The sequence below is a fragment of the Xiphophorus hellerii genome, chromosome 22 (assembly GCF_003331165.1).
Source record: "Xiphophorus hellerii strain 12219 chromosome 22, Xiphophorus_hellerii-4.1, whole genome shotgun sequence".
NCBI lineage: Eukaryota > Metazoa > Chordata > Actinopteri > Cyprinodontiformes > Poeciliidae > Xiphophorus > Xiphophorus hellerii.
Genome location: NC_045693.1, coordinates 22611823 through 22631047, shown reverse-complemented (window position 1 = coordinate 22631047; position 19225 = coordinate 22611823). Strand labels below are relative to the sequence as shown.

At 40.6% G+C, this 19225-nt stretch overlaps 1 protein-coding gene across 10 annotated transcripts in view; it reads right to left on the bottom strand.

Annotated features, from left to right (window-relative positions):
* Nucleotides 1–3507: 3507 nt before the first annotated feature.
* ccdc88ab (coiled-coil domain containing 88Ab) overlaps nucleotides 3508–19225 on the bottom strand; it is a 62773-nt gene continuing 47055 nt past the window's right edge. Inside the window, exons 26-39 of one of the 10 annotated variants that reach the window (XM_032553104.1) lie at nucleotides 18701–18887; nucleotides 18459–18604; nucleotides 18134–18226; nucleotides 17773–17975; nucleotides 17588–17635; nucleotides 13589–13666; nucleotides 11813–12043; nucleotides 11127–11180; nucleotides 10277–10360; nucleotides 9193–9279; nucleotides 8544–8833; nucleotides 7390–7726; nucleotides 5575–5666; nucleotides 3508–4530 (exon numbers count right to left, since the gene is read on the bottom strand). In XM_032553104.1, coding sequence (XP_032408995.1) covers nucleotides 5611–5666; nucleotides 7390–7726; nucleotides 8544–8833; nucleotides 9193–9279; nucleotides 10277–10360; nucleotides 11127–11180; nucleotides 11813–12043; nucleotides 13589–13666; nucleotides 17588–17635; nucleotides 17773–17975; nucleotides 18134–18226; nucleotides 18459–18604; nucleotides 18701–18887 — 1894 coding nt within the window. In that variant the 3' untranslated portion in view covers nucleotides 3508–4530; nucleotides 5575–5610. Of the gene's footprint in view, nucleotides 5667–5751; nucleotides 7727–8543; nucleotides 8834–9192; nucleotides 9280–10276; nucleotides 10361–11126; nucleotides 11181–11812; nucleotides 12044–13588; nucleotides 13667–17587; nucleotides 17636–17772; nucleotides 17976–18133; nucleotides 18227–18458; nucleotides 18605–18700; nucleotides 18888–19225 lie in introns of those variants that run through there. The other 9 variants (XM_032553102.1, XM_032553103.1, XM_032553101.1 and 6 more) reach the window with 9 other exon arrangements.

Sequence of the window (19225 nt, the reverse complement as noted above, 5' to 3'; positions counted from 1 at the left end):
GAAGCAATAACCAATGCATTTGAAAACTGAGCGTAATGAAGCTTAAAGGTCATCACATTCACATGTACAGGTTTTGGATTAAAGTTGTGTTTTAACCAGCTAATAAGTAAAAGTCCAATTTAAATATTAGACCATGTTGAATATGTATACAATTTGTGATGGTAAATTACAAGTGTCACAGTCAGGGCAGAGCTTACGACAAATGTTAGTTACTATAGCTGATATTTTAATCCTTTAGAATAAAATATTCGAAGCGGTAAAGTAAAACTAATTTAGTAAATTATAGCTGTGCTGAGGAACTTCAGATGAGATTGTTCATTAACAGCTGTAGATTCATATATATCCATCAAACAAAGCTAAGCGGTGGCGGTACATGCTGTAGTTTCATCTTTAATTGCTGATGTGATTATTATTATTTTCAATAAAAGGCAGAAATAGCCTTTAAAATTTACTCTGGTCAGACTTGTAGCTCACAATGATTAAATTGATTTTAATAACAAAGTAAGAAACTTGTCAAAACAAATAAAAACGTTGCTGAGTGATGGCTTTACCCCAAATTCAATGACGCTGTGGTAATTTTATTTTATTCTTAGATGTTTTACTTGTGATCATTTAACTGCACTTGTCAGATTCTGATTTTGCTAACTGTCGCTGGTAAGCATGCAAGAGGAATATTTGGACATGGTTGCTATTGACTTATTTAGTAAAGTAATTGTGTACATCTTGAAATAAGTGCAGATCAGCTGATGGTTTGCAGTGACGGGGAACACGTGCAAAAGTAAGAGACGCAAAACAAAATATTTTCTTATCCAGTAAAACTTTATGCTCACAAACGTCAGTCAACTTGCTGGTCAGACTGTTGACTCCCTTCTTGAAGTATACTTTGTAGCTGTGCCATGAACTATTTTGTCCCCCCTTCCCTTTTTGTGCATTTAAAAATAAAAATAGCAGACTAAAATATGTTTAGCCATTTCTGAGCAATGAGGCTACTTGCTCTAAAATATTTGCCTTTCACTGTCCATTTGCTGATTGTACAGTTAAAACAGCACAAGAAAGAGTGTTACACTAATGTAGAGTTCTAAGAAGCTTAGAAGTTCTTCTGGTCTTAAAAAGATCATGACAAACATGAATTTAACAAAAATTGACAGAGTTGTGGATGCACTTATTGTCGACAGGGATGGATGGTTCTGGGTTTTGCCTTTTGTGTTTCACTGAATTTTCAGTTTTATGACTTTTTTTTTTCAGATATGTTCAGATTTTCTGTCAAAAATATGAATGCCTCACAGTCAGTGCTTAAACCTGAAACTGAATATCTCAGCATTAAGAAACATTTGTTAGTCTTTTCCCGTCAGCTGAAACAGTCTGGCTGTATGAAACCTGCTTCGTAGTACATCGCTTGAACCAGTCTAAGGTGAGAGACCCATTTGTCAAAGTATTTAGAACAACCTTAGTCTTTTACACCAACTTTACATTGTTGAAATTACTAACATCAAAGCCCCAGTAGTTCAAAAGTCTTAGGAAAACTTTCTTTCCTTTTGGGGCACATGTAAGATTACTACTACAAACTAAATTAGCAAGTTTATCCCTTAATCTTTAATTACACAGATTATTTACTGTGATTTTGTCTTTAAAAAAGGGCATTTACCCTTTGAGTTTTCCTCTACTGATTTCATGCAAGTGGGGGAGGGAAAATAAGACAAAGTATCTAAAATACAAAATGATGATATAATGTCAAAGCACAAAAATCAAATGGAAAGCTTGATTTTTACTGTACCCTTGTAAGTTTGCCTGCCTAACTCCAGGAACCAACTCGATATGGCAAGATGGTGAAAGTGCACCTGACAATTCCAGGGTTTTAATATATAAACTGTCAGACCTTTACACGGTTCACCAGTATGTAACTCTAACATGCACAAATCCATCCACTGTAGCCAAACATGAAGGGTATGAGAAAGAAAGCGACGCACACCCGAGAATTTTAAAAGTCTTACTTTCCATTTTTAAAACGTCAAAATTCAAACTGGTTCAAATACTTTGGCAAATGCTGAACATGCGTTCTTCAAAACTAAAGTGAAATGTGGGAATACATGCTACAAACATCTTGGAGGGGTAGAGTAAAAAGAAAAAAAAGCTGAACACTATATATGCAGTTTTACAAATGGAACAAATATGCATGTATGTCTACTTTCTGGTAAATTTTTCACTCTTGACTTGATAAAGAAATGGAAATTTATTTGCATCCACCAGGTTATGAAATGGTTGTCTGAGCTATATATATATATATATAAAAAAGTGTTATTCCACATAAAAAAAATGCATTGAAGATTAGCTGAAGCCTTAGCTTGATTGTGCTCCTTTTAAAGTTAATATATTGCATTGTGACTTTACAAACATAAGGGGCTACATGTGTCTAAATTCAAATGGATGCTGGATATTTTTTTTTTGCATGACTAAACAAATAAAATCCTACAACAACAAAAAAAACAGTTTCTCATTGTTTTGACTTGAGAAATAAAGTAACCAAAAGATAACATTCCTGTATTGTCGGTCTTCCCAGCATGCAGATCTGATCTGGGGGAACTATACCTACACTGATGTACGGATCTAGAATCCTACAAATTATCTGACCTGGACCTTTTAAGAATTCAGGTTTCATTGTTCACCAAACAAAACATTTTTTTTAAATCTATAAACATGATCTGAGTCTAAGGCTCTTTTTTTCCATTTTCCCATCCTGGTTATCCAGAGAGGTTGATCAAACCCTGGTCCTCCAGAAAGGATATCGATGGTGTCTTAATGTTTCCACACAGCTGAATCAGATAATTAGGTCATTAGCAAGACTCTGTAGAAGCTCAGACGTTTGATTCAAGCATTGGACCAGGGGCGCATGCTCAGGTTTTAGAACACCTACCCTCAAGGACTAGCAAGGCCATTGCCATTCACTGCTCCATCTGTTTTTTTCTCTCATTGAGCTAGAATTCTCCGGCTAAAACTCAACTGGGCCAGTCGGCGAACAGAAGACGATGTGAATGATTATTCTAATGTCGCGCGCCATTTTTATAACTGCAAACCGCCTGTAGTTTTAGCAGTGGCAGAGGAGGAATAAAGACGTTGAGTCCATGTTGGCCACGCTTTCAAACATTGAATTAACATCAACAGCCACTTTGTTCGGGTCGGCACTTCTCTCTTTGCAGTAGGGGATGGTTGTTTAAATTCCTGATAGGCTGCATAGCAACGAATTGGCCAAACTTTATCGATTAGGTAAAATTTCAAACTTCAGAGTCCACGCCACCTTAATTTTCTCAATTAAGTCAAGTGTCCAGAGCCTCTGTGCGCAGCAAAGCAAGGGACAACGGGCTGGGTTTTTACCAGGCTACTCGAGGACTGGAATTGGACATCCACGTTTAAGACGTCCGTCTGCTGAACTCGGGAGATAATTAGACTCAGGTGCGTTCCTAAATCCTTCCTAAAGACCACCGTGCTGAAACAAGGAGACGTACACAGTAGTAGTCTTCAAGATTTTTAATTACACCAAATGGAGACATGTAAAAGTGGAAAAGGAGAAAACATCAGGTCTCATTGTCACCATAATGTTCAACACAACAGAAACGTGGACGTGTTCTGCAGGCAGCAGGCGGGTCACCTACTCCAGTCAGACGCAAAGGGAGCCTTTCCAGAAGTTTACACTCAACGCTGTTTAGTCTTAGTGATAGCTGTACATCAGAGCAGGAGAGGAACTATTAATGACTACCATGTGGTTAACTGTATGACAGAGGAGGATTTTAGTGGAGATAAACAGTGTGTCGGGTCATAAACATCGTCTCCTAGGCAACCTGGAGACTAGGCAATCTCCATCTCTCCCTTTCAAACCAAACCACCAAAACTTTCATGGTTTTATGTCCCACTGCATCTGGCTTCTAAACCTTTGGACCCCATCCTCTTCCTTGGTTAGATAAAGAAAGTGGAATGATTGATTGCTCCATGCAGATTGTGATTCTTCAGTGTAAAACGGAAGCTGGAACAGTTTTTTTATTTTTTGTTTTTGTGCTGACATGCTTCATGTTTTTAAAGAGTGTCCTCCTGTTTAAAGTATGTAGTTGTGGCTTCAGGCAGAAGACGATCCATCTGGTGTTAAAGATACGAAGAAGATCTGGGAAAAGGAATCCTCAAGTCTGGGTTGAGATTGCCTTTTTGGCTGTTGTGTGAACATTGGCACTTAAATCATTTCACAGAGACTAACTAGTGCGCATCAAAGATCTGCCACATTGGAGAAAAGTGGCAAACTGTCGCAGCAGTCTTTAAGGGGTAGAGGGGGAAACGTCATTGTGATATTTTGCAGTATTTCACTGTTGCTTCCTTGATTCAAGGAAAAGAAAAACAGAGAAGGAAGCCACTTTTCTCCACTAAAGTGTCCTGGATCTCCTAAAAAAAAAAGCTGAATCTGGGACATACAATCTTTTCTCACTGTAGATGGCTGCAGAAGATTAGCTCTACAAAGCTTCAGACACACAACTCCAAGGCCACCTTTCTCTGAGTCGCACGCAAGCAAAGAGAAGTGCAAACAATTGGAAAAGAAAGACAAGTTACAAGAAAACTGGCAAGAAAACAGAGCAAAAGTACAGTTAGAGAAAAAAAGTTTCACTGTACCAGTAAACATAACAGAGCCCCGTAGTGGACAAGGTGAATTTTTCTTTTTGGCGTTCCCATGCAATAATTTTTGCGTTACCTCACTATAATGTTTTTAGTAGTCAGTTCATGCAGCATCTTGAATAGCGAAAGTCTTCTCCTGCAATTTAATGTTTTTCCATGTAGGAATTCTATGCTCATCTCTCCTTTGTGAGTTATCTGACATGTTTATATCTTTGTCTTTTGGATGAACACAGGTCAAACATGGGCTTTCCATTCCTACTGTAAAACATCAACATGACAGAAACTTTCTGTAAGAGAAAAGAAAGAAGAAAAGAAATGCATTCAAACTATTTGAATTTGTTATTGCCGTGACTATATAAAATAGGCTAGGGTGCACTTGCAAATTTATTACAAGGGGACGCAATACTTTTGTGAGGTAACGCAAAAAAAAAAGAAAGAAGAAAATTCACCCCATGCTCCCCTAGGGGGCTCTGTTAAACATTAATTCAACAAGGAGGGGAAGAGAAGCAGCAGCTAGCCCGGGTCTACATGCAAACAGGGGAGGAGCAAAGCCATGCAGCAGCCTGATAAAGAGCCAGAAGTCACATCATTTATACACCAACACAAGACACAGCATGATGGAGGGAGACTGTGTTGTTTCCAAGAGCTTCACTTGGTGAGTAAAGACAACAGGCAGCGTAGTGAAAAATGGACCATATGCCAAAGTAGGCTGGGTCCAATGAAAACCCCTGAGCAAGGCGTCTGGCACCGCAGGAACAGTGAGGGGAGGAAGAGCGGGAGGTGGGAGGGCGCTTTCAGGGAAGCGGGGGGCGGAGGGGGGCAAGTGCACAGCATGATGGGAGACATCTGTTACACAACCACGTTTGTAGGCGTTCCCATGGAGACAAAACTGACCCGACCATTTTTCATCCAGCGCTCACTCACCACGCGCTCGCAGCATGGTAGCGGACGGGCGAGGGCTCAGCAGCTTTGCTGCGGCTCCCCGCTCCTGCTTTTAGACTTTCTGCCCTCCACATCTGTAGGATAAAGGCAATGTTTATGTCACATCTGCAAAAACAAGCCACTTTTCATCAACTTCATCATATGCATATATAGTGTCCGTTCAGATAAATATATTTAAGAGTAAAATAGCAACTACAAAAGCAGAAATAAATAAAACTCTAAATGCAAACGGTTTTAATCAGTTTGGCACGATGAGCAATGTTTGTCTTGCGATTATAAATTACTAACTTTGTACAAAGACGTGGCCGAGTCTAGAGCACTAATATGATCCTTTCTGGAGTGTGGTGCATTAAGAGCAATAAAAGGAAAAAGAAAAATCAAAAATGAAATGATGCATGCTTCGTTGACAAAATAATCAAAAACTCGTTAACCTCCATTACCCATCTTGTATTTTAACAGCTGCCATAATCAGTCGAAATCTGAAAGGTAATTTTCACCAAGGTAATACTACGATCCACTCCCTTCACTGTCAACTTTCACTTGTCCCTTTAATGACACCCAGAGATCATTTTGAGAAAGAAGATGCATCATTTTGTCACCAGCCCCAGAGATTAGTTGGAGCCCACCACACCACCAATCCAGTAAAGCCTCCAGTTCAGATATAAGTACACATGAAATTGGAAAAAAAAAAAAAAAAAAAACATTAAATGCACAAAAACAGTGCACACGTCAACAAAAAGAAATTAAATTTAAAATCCATTATGATTCCCAACATCAAAATTGCTGTTTTAACTCAGGCTGATAGAACAAAGCCATGCAGTTTAGTGAACAACGCAAACCGTGGAAAACACTCTGATAGTAAATCATACCACAAGGTGGGAGGCGAGTCTATCATGTGACAAAGCTGCTTCAGTGTCACAGGGACAGTTACTTGTGACAGCAAAAGGTTCTGCTGGCTTTAACGGATCTTTGAGAAATGAACAGGCCTTGTGTGACAGCCACCTAAAAATAAAACTAAAGAGCAAAACCATTTTCACCACTTTGATGAGAAAACACGATAACGGTTTTTTGGACGGAGGAGAGTTCAGAGTCCCAACCAAATAATAATAGTAAAAAAAAAAAAAAAGGTAAAGCATTCAGCACCGTGACAAACAGAAAATGACCTTAATGCACCAAATAATTAGAATAAAAAAAATAGTGCTTTGACATGCAGGAAAGGAAGATTAGTTCATCCAATGATTTCGTTCTCCAGCTCTAGAAGAAGTTTTGATCGTCTGGTGAGAAACCTTCAGGTGACTCACACACAGCCGTACTCGTACCACAGAGACTGGCTCTCCTCTGGGCTCAGAGTCTGCCCTGACTCAGTAACACTACTTGGATCAATACCATCATCGTACGCCGTCAGGCGGGCTGACTGGCTGTGTGGGCTCTGGTTCGGCCCAGGGCGAGGCTGGACCGGGGGGCCGCTGATGTTGCTGACTAGGGTGGGGTTCAGGGACAGGAAGGGGAGATTTTCTGCTGACTCGCTAAAGATGGAGTCCATGAACACTGACTCTGCGGTGAAGGAGGGGCCGAGGAAAGACTCGAGGCTGTCGAGGTCAGGGTCCTCTGAGCTGTGGCAGGGTAGGCTGACTGATTTGGGCATGGGGGAGGCGATGTTGGGGTGGTACTCACTGGGTGTCGGCTGCGAGCGTACTCCAGCCTTTGGGGAGGGGGTGTGAGGAGAGGCGTCAACAGACACGGGCTGCCGGTGGTCTTTGGACAGTAGGTCATGGATGCTGGTGCGCCTTGTGGTACCTTCGGCTGTCGAGATGACGCTGCTGGCCCGGGGCAGTGTGGAGGAGGAGGAGGCGGAGTCCAGGCGCTCGGAGACGGACGTGGCTTTCCCCTGGGAGGAGAGGCTGGAGCGGAGAGGGGCGGAGCCTTTGACGCGCGTGCTCTCGGCTTTCCGCAGGCTCGGCCGGCCGGGCTGTCCCGAGGACCTCAGAGCCCGGTCGGCGCTGGTCGGCGCCGCTCTCCCACTGCTGGAGCGCAAAATGCCCCGCGCCTTGGTGGAGGCGCGATCTTTCTGAGCGTGCTCAGAAGAAGTGGAGAGGCGAGGGGAATCCACCGTGAGGTTCTCCTGACTGCCAGACTGCAGAGGATGGAAAAATAAAAAAGTAATCAAGACCAGGTCGTTCAAAACCTCTGAAAGTCCTTTGTTTTGAAGTGCTTTGAAGCGATTATTCATGATGAATTGTAGTAACTCATGATTAACTGATTAATCGATTATTGAAATAATCGTCAACTAATTTAGTAAATTGATGAATTGTTTACTGGAGTATACACCATTTGATGGGAGAAAAAAACATATTCAGAGGATTAATTAAATCAAAACTGAACAAATAAAATGTAGACATTTAGCATTTATAATAAAAAAACATCTTAGACTGTAAATGTGCTTAGCCACATCTCCTCAAATTACGAGCATTCATCTTTTAAATACTCTTCAGAATAAGAGTTGTGCTCTTTTCTCAGAACTATGTCAGCCCAACAATGAAATCGATGCAAACTGTCAACACCAGTCAACACCTGAGTTAGTAATTTGAACTTTATAAAGTTTATTGTATTCAAAATAAAAGCCCTAATATTTTATAGGCTAGATTATTGCAAAAGTGGGTTCCAGCATCATTCTGTTGACCTTTGAAAATGACACTCAGACACATGGTGCTTTTTCATGCGTTAGTTAATACAAAAATAGTTTCCCAATAGGCTTTAAAGCCCTAAGCTGATTTAAGTAGGTCCAAAACTAGAAACGTAAACAGCATTATTTTGGATCATAAGCCTAAAAACAAACGAGGTTCTATGGCTTCAGCTTCTGAATTCATTCTGCAGCATTCTCCTATAACGTGATGCGATTGGGGGAAAAAAAAAAAAAAAAAGTGCAACATAATCACATTCCGAGCCCTCACCTCTGCAGGATCAATACCCTCATCTAGGAACTGCTGCAGGGACAGAACCTCGCTGGGGGAGCCCATCTTCCTGATTTGTGCCTGAGCGGAGACGGCGGTGGAGACGGCGGCGGTGCCGGACGGCTCCAGGGACCTGCGCAGCTGCAGGGGGCTCTGGTGGGAGGAGCGCAAGGAGGCAGGCTGCTGGACGGGGCTGCTGCCGCTACTGGACCACACCTCCTGGTCCAGGCTCAAGCTGAACTCCCCGCTGCTCTCACTCTGAGGCCTGCTAAGACTGCCATTCAGCGTGCCTGTGGGAGGGGAATGAGTTGAGAAAGAGGGCAGAGATTATGCCTTGATCCCAATGAGGTTTTCAGAAACAAACAGCTTCAATATTAACACATTTTTCCTTTAAAAAACATCAGCTTTTTAAAAATGGTTTCCAACCCGTAGAGGAAAACTACAACCTTTAAATTAGGAAAGGTCAGCATCATCTGATCACATTTCATATTGTTCGAAATAAACAAAGACTAGGGATGCACATAACTGTGCCTCCTAGCAATTAATTGCCAGTCAGTCAATGAGATCAATTACTGTATCATTAACTTGCATCCCTACTGAAGACGTTAGTGGAGAGGACTAGAGCTGAAGGGAAGATGGAAGAGCGTACCTTTGCCCTCCAGAGGAGAGGTGAGGTGTGAGTTATTGTTACTATTGCTACTTGTCCTGTTGCTATGAAGGCTGGAGGGTCTGGAGGCTGGGTAGAGGAGGAGAGGGAAGGTGAACACACATTCACAGTTAGGATTTACAGAGGCTTACATGTATCCACCAACGTGCACTGACACAGGGGGTAACACGTGGGAGCACGTCAACAGTCCGACAGAGCGTCACCTGCTGGGGCGACAGATGGCTCGTGCCAGGCTGAGGGACAGGAAGGGTGGCTCAGTGCCAGACTACAGCACCAATATGTCCATCTAAGAAGACAAAGAGACCACTGACGGAGACAGAAGGAACACCTAAATGTAAAGACCACTCCACTGGAGATGAAAGGGGGATGTTAACGATGTCAGTGAGAGCTTGTTAGTCAAAACGAGAAGCAGATGAAAAAGAATTAAAAGGAACACGAGTTGAGAACATTTTTATCTTGTGCTCTCCTGTTCCCAGGGCGGTTAGTTTGAAAAGGAAAGCCAGTGCAGGTGAAATCATCTCAGACTGTAGCTGCGCTTTCATTACAAATGTGCGCAAAAACTTTGTCGATTTTCCGCCAATGTCAAATAAAGACAATTTTTCAATTGGAGCATTCCCATTAAATACGAAAACACAATTGAGATCACACATGAATACGTTTGTTCACGCGATAGGTCATTAAAAAAACAAGACTTATCGCGCCATCATCCTACCGCTCCCCTTCATTGTCGTCTTCTTTTCAGCCAGTAGTAACATCTGGTTGTTCAATTTTGGTGAATACACTAATGTTAATACAGCCAAAAAGTCGCCTGATGCTAGCGTAAAATCCTTTTTATCAAAAAATGTAAGGTTTTTTTCGACATTGGTCCGTTTCCATTAAGCAAATTTATTTTCGTAATTTCAATTTGCTCAATTATATGGTCAATGGAAACGCAGCTTGAGTTTCATGATACAAGTGACACCAAATTAGAGGCAAATTCAACACTTATAATCAACACAGGTGTTATTTGTAGAAAACCTTCACTGTGGCCCAAAGTGATAGTCTCTGCACAGTAAACGGCACTTACTACAGATGCTACAGGGCACTCTGCACATAGCCTTCAGCTCAACAGGACGACACAAAGCGAGAGCACCGCTAGACCCCTGCCGGCCTAATAAAACACACGCACACACACATAATGCAACACATCCACACGGTGGAATCTGAAATGTTTAATGGACATCAAACTTGTTAATATATAATAATGCTTGGAAACAAAACAGAGGTAGCCAAAAGTATTGCTCCATAAATCAATAGATACCTCAGACATGAACCTGATGCATTAGAACTAATGCGTGGAGGATGAGTAAGACCGGATGTCCATTTCCTTAATGCCATTATAAGAATGCAGTGGGAAATGGGTCTTAAAAGATTGCATTTTATTTTGCAAATGCATTATGGGAACTCATTTTAAAGTAATCGGCAGTGCAGTAGTATAATGCAAAACAAATTTAGGAACATGGCAAAGTTAAGTTCAAAGTAGATATTTTGTCAACACAAAAAGAAAAAAAAATTGATTTTGAGTAAAATACACTGAAAAACGAAACGGGACAACTACTAATAACCACATGTTTTAGCTAGTTTAAATCCGAGTGATGTGCAACAACATATTTGAGCAGCAAAGGCTTGAGTAATCTCTGCCTGGCTGCTGGACAACATCCAAAAGCCTGAATTACACAGTTTTACTTTACCCTGACCCGGAGCTCTCAACTAAAATTAAATCAGAAGATCAGGCTTAATAAAAGCAACATCAGGGAGTTTAGCAGAGGACATGACTTTCTTTTTTTCTGGATCTGCTCAGTTTTCTGACAGCCACTAGCCACACTTGTTATTGACCCATCTGATTGGCCATTATCCAGTTTTCATGTCGATCTTACCTTGACTCTTAGGGTCATCTAAGGAACCAGCAACATCCTCGCATGAGGCATTGTCTGTGGAGACAAAGTTAAACATTTTGACATTCAGTGAATGTTTAAAAAAAGAAGGCAGAGGAAGAACGAAGGGCTGTAGGAACCTATTTGAAATTAATTAACTTGCTGTGTCATGTCAAGAGAGTGAGACGTAAAGCAGATAACAGGAAAACTAAGTGGAAAATAGCAAAGTTGCTCTACTTTTGGGAGCTTGTAAGCTTCCGTTACTAAACATGCTGCACTACATTCTAGTAAATAAATGTGCACTGCTGTTTTAGTAAGCTGGACTCACTGACAGCTAATACAAGATACTAAGGGTTGCTTGAAATGGTAGCACCCAAAGATTTATTTTCTTTAAATAGTAAATTCATTCTTTACAACAACTAGCCTCTTACATCAGGCAGCGTGATGAAATTTATGTTCCCAATAGAAATAATTAATGATCGCTCACCACAGAAAAGCTACAAAAATAATCTGAAAGCTGGTTTTATATCTTTTACATTATAGTTCTTAAAGAGAAACTGAAATGTGCCAAATCCATATTTTTACGGTAAAAACTTAAAGCCTACAAATTGGATATCAGAAACAATATTCTTAATGTTGCATCAATAAAAGTAAATTCAAAAAACTTTTATTTTATTTTGGTTTCTCACCTTTGACCTGAAGCTGGAGTTTAGCCCGCCTCGCAGACGGCAGTGTTAGTGCAGCGCAGTCGATGGCGTTGGTGGACAGGGCCAGCTCCTTCATGCGCTGTCCGCTGCGCCTGCTGCTGCCTGTCATGCTGCTGTCTCCTCCTTCAGGTCCGTCCAGATTCTCCGTGCTGCCCGCCCACTGTGACCCGGAAACACCGGCCACCGCCATCGTCTGCAGCAAGTCGTTCATGGCTGAGTGGACGGACGAAAAGAGGATGTCACAAAAAGTAACTTGCAGTAATTTAATGTTTACAGCCATTTTCTTTGATATAAAATGATTTAGAAAATCAATTTGTGTTTATATCTATTTAAAAAATACCCGATTTCCCCCACATATGGTCCTAAATAACTCAAGACATATTATCCAATTATAAATGGGGATTGAAATATGTCACCAATTGTCGGTGGTAAAATGCAAATTGTTGTCTTTTAGTTTTTGTTTAGAATATTTAACCTCAACTTTTTCCCCTAGAGATTAGAACTGCGTCCTTAAATATTGGTTTTGAGACATTTTTCCCCCCACAACGGCTTTTAATGTAGCTTAATATTTTCAGAGCAACACTTAGATTTGTAAATCCAGCCAAAAATCCTGCCATTTTCTGAGACCGAGTTCTTACACTTGGAAGCAGGTTTATTCATATCAAACAGCATTATGACCTTATAGCACAAAAACAACTCTTCAAGAGGCACATGCCGGTGTGTACAGCCATTTTACAATCAACCAAAGTGCATAAAGAGGAGCAGCAGCGCAAATCAATCATTTTAACTGTTTTATCTTGTAGACGTCTTTGTGCACTTTGCTTTATTGAGCCATGTTATGAGATGGCAGAAAAGCATGAAGACATGCAGAGCTGTTCGGAGCTGCAAGCAGCACTCGGCAGATCCGAGTCGGGCGAGTCCATGTCAGCAGAATAAGATCTGAAATGCAGCACGCTGACAGAATGAGAGAGTGAGACGCAGAGTGAGACAGAGAGAGAGAACAAAGGGCTCCATTTCAAGTCCTCCATGGTGAGTGCGAGTGTTGGTCGAGCAGTCGGTGATTCATGCCGTAAAGATTGGAGGAAGACACAGCACAGGCACATGAAAGGCAAACCCACAGTCTTCCCCCACTATCTCACCTGAACAGGCAATCCCTCCACACAAACGCACACAACGCAAACACCCACAGCCTTTCATTCAGGAGGCGCAAAATGAAAATACAGAGCACAACAAAGCTGCCCGACAAGTGTGACCAAACTGAAGGTTTTTGTCTCAAAATGCAGAATGTGTCAGAAGAAACACATCTACATAAGGAGAAAACCCAGAATGTTTGAGGTTGTTTAGTTTTTTTCTATTTAAGAAGCTAAGACATTTATCTGCAAACGGTGAGAACAAAGTGAAACAAAGGGCTTAAAATACTTTACAGGAGAAAGTGGAGGCATTCAGCAGAGAAAGTGATGAGAACTTGGGTTACAAGGAAAGAGTTGGGGACAATAGATCACTGATGTAATCAGGTGTAATAAGGGGGATTACCCAGCCTGAATAATGAAGGTTTAGCTTACCAAGCCTTATGCAGACATCTAAAACATACAATAGAACCAGACAAGCTATGGCATACATCTATAATAACAAACAGAAGTGCCATAGTGTCACTGCCCCGCTCTCATCACCTTGACATCAGTGACCACGCCCTCTGTTTCTCCTAAAGTGCTAAGAGGTACTGGAAAGGCTAAGGTGGCGGCTAAACGGAGATCTTACACATCGAGCGTCGGTAGATGGCCTTGTCTTTGTCTTTGTCCTTGGATCTGTTCCTCATGAAAGGCAACCTCTTTATAGCTGTCCAAGCACAGCCAGAGGCAGGCAGACAGTCAGACAGACAGACAGGGAAGGGAAGGGATGGCGACAGAACAAACCCAGTGAGGTGGAGGAGAGGAAAATAAAGAAAATAGGAGGGCAAAACAGATGGATGTTGTTAACGTTGGCACAACCGGAGCCAGGGGAAGACATGAACTGAGAACTTAGCCTCAGCTAGGCAACATCAGGCATAACATCTAAAGCTGGATCAACCGGAACCAAAATCAGATTGTCCACTACACTGATGTACATCACTGGGCTGGACGTCACATGACAAAGTGTGCAACACATGAGAGCCATTGCTCTGTCTGAAAGAGGGACACAATATTTGTTATTAATTGTCAACGCTACCACAACTATATAATAAAGTCCAATGGCATCACATTTTGAGGATCAGGAAAAGGTTTTAATTTAAAGTGGGAAATGGGTCAGTTATGCTAGCTTGACTGACCACACTAACGCATATGTGCTCTGCAGTTCGGAGCATTTTGGTTCAGTTAACACTAAGATAAGGTGATCCACACACCTAGTCTGACAGATCGTCTGTAGAGCAGATGATTAAAAAGCTAATTAACCACAGCTAGTGTTCAGTCAATCACTTATCAATGATCGCAAAATAAACATGAAGCCTGAAAAGCTGTAATAGACTGAATGTTCTGTTCTTTGTGTAGGAAATGTTTGTGTGTTTTTTGGTATCCACTCCTGACACCCTTGAACTTAATCTCTGCTCTGTGGGCTAGTGGAGCTGTTGTCAGTTGGTTTCCAAGGCAACGAGTCTGCGTGCGTGTGTGTGTGTGGAGCAAAGTCGACTCGGAGAGCGAGAGAAAAGAATACGAGTGGTTTTGGTTGTTTTTCGGCTTTATTTTACCTTTCAATAAACAACAAAATCTGGGCCAATTGTCTCGGTGTGGTGGTATTCATAACCAGTCATCAAATAGGATGAAATATTTCACAAAGTATAGAAGCCAGAGTTTGCTAAATTATAACAAACTATGGTTCCTACTGCGGCAATTATGCAAAATGTAATTATCCGATATAAAAGAAATTTGCTTAGTCCTTTTTTGTAGCTTGACAGAACTGACAGAAATCAAAATGTGTCTATATTTATATCTATGGCGAATTCGTATTGTACATATTAAAACTTCAGCAATTTTCTCAACTTTAATTTAAGCCGTATTAGAAATTGGATAAGAAATAAAGGTGCTACAACCATTTTTGTGACACATTTGTGCTCATCCTGCATTGAAACACTGTGGTTTTGTGGACATGACTATGAATAGTAATGGCACCTGCAGATGTGGAGCTGGTTCAGTTAACACTAAGATAAGGTTAGCATTAGCGGCTAATAAGTGCTGTCCAATCCAGTGATGTATATTGATGATCCAGTATCAGGTTTTTCAGTCTAAGCTAAAAAGCTGTCCCATACTAAAGTATGGGCAATGTAAAGAATATAAAAAAAATCTAAAACTGGAAAAGTTTTGTTCGGAAAATAAACATTAACAGATCACATCAAGTCTTTTTCTTTGTATTTTAAATTCACAGTCGTTTAGAGGGCAGGCTTGTATAAATCTTATAAACAATAAAACAAAAATATAAACATGGTATTCAAATACACATTCACACAAGTCGCAGCATTCTCACATTGACGATCCAAACCTCTAAACACTACTACCTTACAAACTCTCTGCAAGACATTGCGATTTTTCAACACGACTGTCGACACAGAACCACATCTAGACGAGACGAAGGAAATGATGAGTATTAAAGGGTGCAATAAAGAGAGCTTCCAGAATTTCTAGAGTGTTCCCAAAAATACCAGACATAGAAGAAAACAGCTTGGACATTTTCCAAAACGACCAGGCCTCCTAGCAAGCTGTGCTCTTAACCGGACCGGGTTCAAAACATTACATACATACAGGTAAAACTCAATAGATTACCATATATTCACTATCAACCTAATTTGTTTCAGCAATTCAAATCAAAATGTTAAAACTCATTTGTTACGTATGAAGTGGCATAATTCAAGTGTTGATTTCTGTTGATGTTGATATTTACAGTTAATGAAAAGAAGTAGCAACTTTTTTCTCTTTAGCTCAGGTTAGGGTGTTTCTGGCATTCTCTGTAGTTCAGAAGAAGCTTAGCAGAAAAAATGAGACTGCTGAAATCTTAAATATGATAATGTGCTTAGTCACACAATATATTCAAAGTTGCAGATATCACTGTTGATACCCTGTTTTCTTTTAACAGCAGGTTTTCCTTCCACTCAACTTCCAATTACATACAAAACTCTGCGGCTGAACTGTCAAGTAAGTCGTCTTCACTTTGATTGTGTTGGCCACATCATAACTTTTCGATATCAGAAATCCTTTTGTTTTTAGCGATATTTAAACTTACTATTGTGAAACAGAATCTGGGGTTTTCTTTATTCGTCAAAATCAGCTGAAATTAAAACAATTCGGTGGACATAAGGAGTTTAATTTTTGAACTGAATCACTGAAATTCATTTTCCCAGTATCTAGTTTATTTACATGCAACTTTACTCTTACCTACTAAACTTAAACAGAAATCTTCAAGGTCATAGATCTACTCCTGTGGTAACCTCTTGTAGAGACTAAATGAGAGAAGCCATGTCTTGCACCCTTTAATAGTTTTAATGCTATGATAGAGCGTGATCCTCTCCCTCTTTACAGGTGAACTGCACGTATCAGAAGGTTAACATACTAGCAGCTTTACTCTTACTTGGATTTTTAGAGATGTTGAAAGAAGTAGACCAAGGTTGTATTATGGTGCAACTGGCTTCCAGCGTTTGAAGCACATGAGGTACACTTAATTCTGCTTAAAATGGTGGCAACCTGAACAACTCTACCAGAATAAACAGTCGAGCAACAAAGATACGTTCAAGTGAAATTAAGGAAAACCAGATTTTAGTCACAATGTATAAAATTAATGCAGAGTTTTACATCACAATAGTTGTACTTGATTATTTTATTAGAGTAACTACTACGACTTTACACTATTGTGAGTTTGAGTGTAATGCTCAATTTCCTTCAAATTATTGGGCTTTTTTGTTTGTCCAAAGTCACAGTAGTAAAAACAGATATACCAACACCTATTGTAGTTAGTTGAACATCAGTAATTAGATACCTCAGAATAAAACGTTGGCACTATTAAATCAATGCGGAATATCTCTGAAAGATAAATGATTTACAATTTAGCTTTAATTCAAACATTCATAAAGTAGGTTTCTAAAGATTTAAGACTATGCTTGAATGTTTTTTTCTTCCTGCAACTGTGAAAAATGTTACAGGTTTTATACCAAACTTTGAACACAGTGCCTTTTACTTAAATACTTTCTCTTGATAGAGACTTAAATATTTTTTTTCTGTGGGAAAAAGATCCAGACATATTTGCCTAAAAACCTTTAAGCCAAAGGAAAAAAAGAAGTCTGCCTCCTAATCTTTATTAACATTATTGCTATTTTCAGCGTACTAGCTGTAGCTTACAGCTTGTTTGAGAATAAACGATATGAATTCTGCTGAAGGAGAAAAACAATTTGTTGATAAGTGTGCAGCCAGCTGCAAAATCATCGTCCTATGAGGTGGAATACGAACTGATTAAGAAATATTAGACATAGTTGCAAAATAGATTTCATGACATCTCCCTTTATTTAATTTTGGTTACCATCAAAATAAGATTCAACAAATCCAGTGCACCTCATGTTGCTCCAAACATGAACGGCATCTGATTTCTTTAGGTCAGAAGTGTCAGAGTCAACCTTGTCCTGCTGCACAGCTCAACTGTAACCTCTATGAGTGACACAGACAATGGACTCACAAGGACATGCCCCGAGAGACATGAGAGCCGAGTCATTAGCCCCGCCCACCCTCCCTATCCACGGCATACCATTGGACGAACCCTGACTTTGGGCATGGGAATGCTGCCCTCTCCTTCCTTCGCAGAGAAATAAAGAAGCAAAGGAGCGGTTAGGGAATAAAAGACTCAGCGATACTGTACAAACCCACTTGAAACCCGTGCGTTCCTGTCCGTACATTATTAATCAAGAAAGTGTGCGTTTCTTTTGCACTCACTCATGCTCCTCTTTTGTGTGAGCGCGTCATCCAGAGAGTTGGACCCAGAGCCGATGGAGGAGCTGTCCTGGCTGTCTGGAACAAAAGTGAAAACGCTTTCCCCCAGCTCCGAACGAGAGGGGGTCAGCGTGAGAGAACGCATCCTCTCCCGGCTCCTTGGCTTGATCAGCTTCTTCATCTTCAGAGTGATCCAGTTGCCACGCCTTTGACGAGAGGTCACAGAGGTGAAATAAAGACAGCAACAGGAAACCATAAGTATGTGGTAGATCATAAGTTACGACACAACATAACCTTTTCTTTACAGAATAAATATTTTTTTATACATCAGGACTCATGTGACCACATGACGTTGCTTTTTTACCTGCGTGGAGGCGAAGGATCAAAGAATTTATACTGGTCCATTATTTTCTCCTCGAGTTTTTCCTTCTGCCTCCTCAACTCGTTTAGCTTGTCTCTAAAGATCGTACAAAAAACAAAAAAATGTGAACTTACAAAGCAAACATCTTACAAGATTACAGGATTACTACCATTCTAGCCACTATTTACAAAATAAGTGATTTCTTATTTATTTAGGGGTGAGATGGAAATGTGACAAAATGTGAAAAATTCAGGGGCACGGATGCCTTAGCAAGGCATTGTATCCAACAATCACTCCAAAGACAAAACAAATGTATCTTTTGTTTTACATGTATTGTCTTTGCTCTACATGGAACAGGTCCTTGCTCTCCATCGTCTGCTCCAGAAGTGTGCGGTTCTGCAGCATCAGGGTCTGGATCTGGTCCAACAGGTGACGGTTCTCCTCCTCCAAGTTGCCTTTCAGCTGGCTCAACAACTAATTCACACGAAAAGGGAAGACTGGCTTAAAACGAAATCGTTAAAGAGATTTATCCAAAAACATTCAATAAAAATACACTTGAAGTCTCATTACCTCACACTGGTTGGTGAGTTTAGTGGAGGTGATGTCCAGCTGCTGGTATTGCTCCTTGAGTTTGGAGAACTCGGCTTCTAGCTTGGTCTGCTCCAGCTTTGCACTGTTCAGCTGGGTCTTTATGTTCTTATGGTCCACCTGCAGACTTTCGTTGTCCTTCATCAGCAGGCGATAGACTGTGTTCAGCCTGGAAAGACAGCACAGACTCTTTGGTGGAAATATGTATGTCAGTCACTCTGAAAACATTCATGTTCCCACTCATTTTCTATTTCAAAATGTCAAACCTTTCCAGACTAAACAGTCCAGAATCTTCCAAATATTTCATGCATTTTGAGCTATTATATTTCACAATCATGAATCAACAGCAAAGAATTTGAATTCTGATTTCTGTGCGGGTTGATTTGGTTGAAGGCCTTTGCCTTCAATGCATTTACAAGTACAGATTTAAATACATGAATATACTACATATAAATTTATAGCTTTTTTGCCCCATTTTCAGCAGTTGGACCAGGAATATCAACCTGA